The following is a 4,681-nucleotide window of genomic DNA, read 5'->3' as shown; positions in this document are numbered from 1 at the left end:
GGCGGCCGCCAAGTCGCTTGAAATATTAACCCTTTAATAGCCCATTGTCAATATACCTGGAAACTTTGTGGCGCCGGCTACCCGGAGCCCCCCTTGTGGGATACAGGTAGGTGGTCCTGCAGACCGTGAGCGGTCGCGACGCTGTGGGACCCACGCTATTTTAAATTGATAAGTGGTGGGGAGTGGGGTGTGTTGCAACCCCACTCCTGCATTAACCTGGAGAGTTCCTGGGTATGAATAACGGTACTCATGGAAGCGTTGACTAGATACACTTAACTGAGTCACCTGCTTTCAAGGAGGGATATCAACCATAACATACTAGCACCAGTTGGGAGTCTTATGTATAATTACAACAGCCTCTAAGAAAGGACAAAGTTCCAGACTGTGTGACCCTGAGAATCTGCCCCTTCACCTTGAGATTGAGGCAAAAACCCCAAGAGTTCCTGGCTAACTATGTTGACCCGCAGTGACTGATTGTTATGCACCTGTCTCCATCAAAATGGCTCCTGTAATAGAGACACGGAGATGACGCGGTCGTGACTCGTGCATTTAGAACTCGTAGTCTCAGAGTTCTAAATACGTAGAAAATATGAGCAACACATCCTGACGGGGGCCACGGTCCTGCGCCTCATTCCGGGAACACCACCATCTCTAGTGGTTAGAACTCGGCCGCAATATTTTCCCCTATAGCAAGAGTGATATTAATTCATTTCCGGCGTGACGTTTATACGAAGCAACTCGGGTAAGAGGAGAAAGAGCGCATCCCCCCCCCACAGATAATGGAAGAGACCGTTGCATGACGTCACTTCCTGCGCTGGGTTGTGTTATTGTTATGTTATGATTATTGTGGGAATTAAATAGACGGATTTACTGGTAGAGTGATGTGCGGGAGTAGTTGGGAGGGTACAGAGCCTGGACTGGGGGTCCGGGGATAGCAGGTAGGGTGCAAATCCAGATTGGGGGTGCGGGGGATAGTGGACAGGTGGGGGGGGGATTTATCACTGGGGCAGAATAAACGGAGGATGGTGCAGGAATAGCAGGGAGGGTACAAAGCCTGGTGTAAAGGTGCAGGAAAAGCAATCTAATACCTAACGGGGAAGGGGCAGAATCAGGCCTGAGGTGCAGAAGGAAGAGGTTGTGGCTGGAGCGGTGAGGTGCATGCGCGCCAGCAAAGGTCTAAAGCCGTGTTTGTGTGTAAATGTGTATATGTACGTGTATGTATGTATATGTGTTAACATGCTGCGTAATGCTTATAAACATGTCTTTTTGTCACCTGCAGGCCACAACAGCAAACAAAGTAAAGCGGAGGACCGACAACATCATGTTTCGATTTATGAGAGACACCGAGCCCCAAGATCCGGCCATGTTCATGATGTAAGCAGAGATCGAAGTCCCCCTGTGTTCCTTTCTACCCCGTTTAGTGCGTTGTGTCAGTCGCCGATACTTTCCTCTCTCTCGGCAGGGACCCCTTCGCGTTGCACCGCCACCATATGAGGAGCATGTTTTCGGGTAACTTTGGAATGTCGCCGTTCCTGGGCATCACGGATGGGAGCGTCGCCAGTCTTCCGCGTGCTGCTTCGCACCGTAACGTACAGGTACTTTCCTCATGCTGCGTTCCTTGTGTCCCGTTATTAGGCCTTCTGATCGTCAGACAGAAGCAGATTCCCACACCTCAGATGTTTGTAATCGTATGTATTCTGTATGTCACGATATCTTTATTCTGTTTCCATATCTTCCCGTGATCCTGGCGGTATCAGCCCGGCGCGGTGACGCCTTTTGGCATGATGGGGATGGTGAGTGTTTGGCATTAAATAATTTGTCCTTTAATCTTTAGGCTCATGCTGGAGATCATTTATTGCGGTCCGGCACGGCTCTTAGGTTTTTGTTTTTTCTTTGTGTTTCATGCTCATGATGTCGTTTCGATACCTGTTAGGGAGGAGGCGGCTTCATGGACATGTTTGGAATGATGAACGACCTCATGAGTGGCATAGTGAGTATTTCTCTCTCGCTTAGTATGCAGTTTTTCGCTATCTCCCCCCCATTTTACATATAAAATATAACGTGAAAAAATAGCAATGTCTTGTAACTGATGCTGTGGTGGTCATCTAACCCAGAATATGACAGATGAAGGCATCAATAATGCATGGTCTGTATGCTACGAAAAGGCAAAATAAGTTCACATACTGGGATTCTCATTCTTCTTAGTGGGAATTTACTTGCTTGTAAAGATAAGAGTGTAAAAAAAAAAAAAACAAAAAAAAAAAAAACTTTTCAGTTCCATGAACATTTATCGTCTGCCGTATCTTTGCAGGTTTGCACCCTCTCTTTGTTCTCTGCTTGGTCAGGTCTCCCCCTGTAACCCAAAACCCTTCCGTTTCTCCCCTCCTTAGGATCAGATGTCTTCTGGGTCAAACTGTCAGACGTATTCCTCTTCCACTGTTATCTCCTACTCCAATATGGGCGGAAGCGGCACCCCGAAAGTTTATCAGGAGACTTCACAGACGCGTACAGCACCGGGTGGGGTAGGTATTCTGCGTGTGATTAGTGTTATACGGGTGAGAGACGAGTATGGATGGATCCGACGATGTGTTTAGATTGCATGCTCTGTAGGATATCTGTGCTTTCAGTGCAAGGTGCAGTTTATGGTTTAAAATTCGTTTCTAGAATAACCTCTCACAGTGGAGGGAGGGCTCCGGGTAGCCTGCCTTCAGACGTTCCCGGGTATGGTCGTGAGACCAAAGTCTGTACGTCAGACCAGGTGCCACTTACTTGTTTCCCCCACCAGATTCGCGAGACACGACGCACTATGAGGGATTCAGACAGTGGTGTGGAGCAAATGAGCATCGGGCACCACATACGCGACCGGGCGCACATCATGCAGCGCTGCCACAACCGCCGCACGGGCGACCGAGAAGAGAGACAGGAATTCATCAACATGGATGAAAGTGAGTCGCATGGCTTTCATCCATCCGCTGCCCTTTAATTTCCTCTCGTCCCTCCCCCCCGGGACTTTTTCCGGCGCCCCTGTTTTTTATCCCGAGCTCCTCTCATTCTGCTCTGTAATTGCTTGTCCTTTTCTTTCCACCGTTCGCCTCTCTGTTGACCCGTGACTCTGTCCTGGATTTCAGATGATGCTGCTGGTTTTGATGAAGAGTGGCAGAGAGAGACCTACCGCTACAGAGGGCAGAGAGGAGTTGGGTATCGCAGACGAGGAGAGCCAGAAGAGAGACTCGCCATACAAGCGCCAGAGGACAACACCGCCAGACCGTCCCGCCGCTATGACTGGTGATCAGGTGCGTTAACCACCTAGGGAGAGACATTTGACCTGATTATTTCGGTTAGAAACTAAATTCCCTCAGCCCCCTTGACACAGTGCGGTGTCGTGAAGACTGTGTAGCATTGATGGGTTACCGTTGGGTTGTGAACCTGGGCTGTTTGAGGAGAAGGCATTGGTGATGAAGCTGTCAGGTGGCAGCCGCAGGAAAGCAAACGGTGCTTGCGGTACCCGAGGACAGTGGAGCAAACTGGCTTACTGGTTCTAAAAGGGAGAGCTCAGGGGGGTCTCTTTACTGCTTTACGTCTGCTAAATAGTCGGAATTCAGTGGATCGTTAGACAGATCTGAAAACTGTTGTTTACAGCATCGTAGTCCGTTTGAATGGCTTTTTTTTTAGCAGGATAAAAGATTGGATTCCCAACAGTTTGTAAAGAAAGCATTCAGTAAGCTGCAACTTTATGTAAACCGACGTTGGCAATGATCTGTTAACTAGGTTACTGCGAAACATTTTACCTGGTTCCTGCGTGGCAGAATTGTTGGAAGGAAGAAAAAAAAAAAAACTGAATGCCCCCGAGTCTCTAGGCTGGTGTGTGAGTCAGGAGAGTCTGTAGGACACCAGCGATCGATGCACCAAGGACATCGATTGCTCTCGTTCAGTGTCCTCCTCCGCTGAACCATGTGTAGGTCACGGACGTTTAATAAGTTGAGACTGTGTAACCGCGGAGCTGTATTCACCCACCAGCTGATGGAGACAACATTCATTCATTAATTATAAACCCTCCTCATAAATCATCAACCTTTATTTCCACCCCTCCCCGTCATGATCTTCCATGTCTGCTGTTTCTTTGCAGCTCAGCGGTTGGACCCAACAAGCGGAACAAGGACCCCTGGAACATTGTGAAAATTCTCAAAACGGGACCACCTCATCATATCGCCTGTTCATCCACGGAACCTGACTTTCTCCACCCTCCTGCCCCTCCTTTATTTATCCTCTATTTTGTCATTTAAGTACTCGATGTTTGCATATTTTACCATCATTTTACCTCAAGTTAAATATTCTTAACAAAACTGTATTTCTACAGAGACGGGGAGGCGGTGGAGATTTTGGGGGTGGGGGGGTAAATATTGTGCACTGCATAAAGGGAGGGATAGAAAGGGCCCACAAAGGATATTAGAGTAGCGGGGATAGCTATAATAGATAGATATTTAGGAAGGGGACAGCGAGGGGCAGATTTTAAAGGGGGATGTAGGACAGAGAACGTCTCCGGCAACCGGCTGATGAAGAAAAGTTTTTTTTTTCCCGGGAAAGATCCTGTGTATTCCTATTACTTCGAGGCGTGAGTAAATACCTTGAATTCAGGATAAATATCTTGTTCGGATTGGTATGTAATGTTTGTGCTGGTGGG

At 48.1% G+C, this 4,681-nt stretch overlaps 1 protein-coding gene across 1 annotated transcript; it reads left to right on the top strand.

The window, feature by feature from the left end:
- The first annotated feature begins 1,310 nt into the window (after positions 1-1,310).
- On the top strand, positions 1,311-4,151 carry LOC149288733 (myeloid leukemia factor 2-like). The gene is made up of 8 exons (XM_089491563.1): positions 1,311-1,374; positions 1,463-1,595; positions 1,758-1,797; positions 1,941-1,990; positions 2,391-2,522; positions 2,786-2,945; positions 3,129-3,293; positions 4,127-4,151. Exons 1-7 carry the CDS (start codon positions 1,322-1,324, stop codon positions 3,287-3,289), a joined length of 729 nt encoding a protein of 242 aa, XP_089347689.1. The 5' UTR covers positions 1,311-1,321; the 3' UTR covers positions 3,290-3,293; positions 4,127-4,151.
- The last annotated feature ends 530 nt before the right edge of the window (positions 4,152-4,681 follow it).

This window comes from Sceloporus occidentalis, unplaced genomic scaffold (assembly GCF_023333645.1).
Source record: "Sceloporus occidentalis isolate IW3139 unplaced genomic scaffold, rSceOcc1.0.p SCAF_50, whole genome shotgun sequence".
Classification (NCBI taxonomy): domain Eukaryota; kingdom Metazoa; phylum Chordata; class Lepidosauria; order Squamata; family Phrynosomatidae; genus Sceloporus; species Sceloporus occidentalis.
The sequence above is the reverse complement of the archived record's forward strand: the minus strand, read 5'-3'. Positions and strand labels throughout refer to the sequence as shown.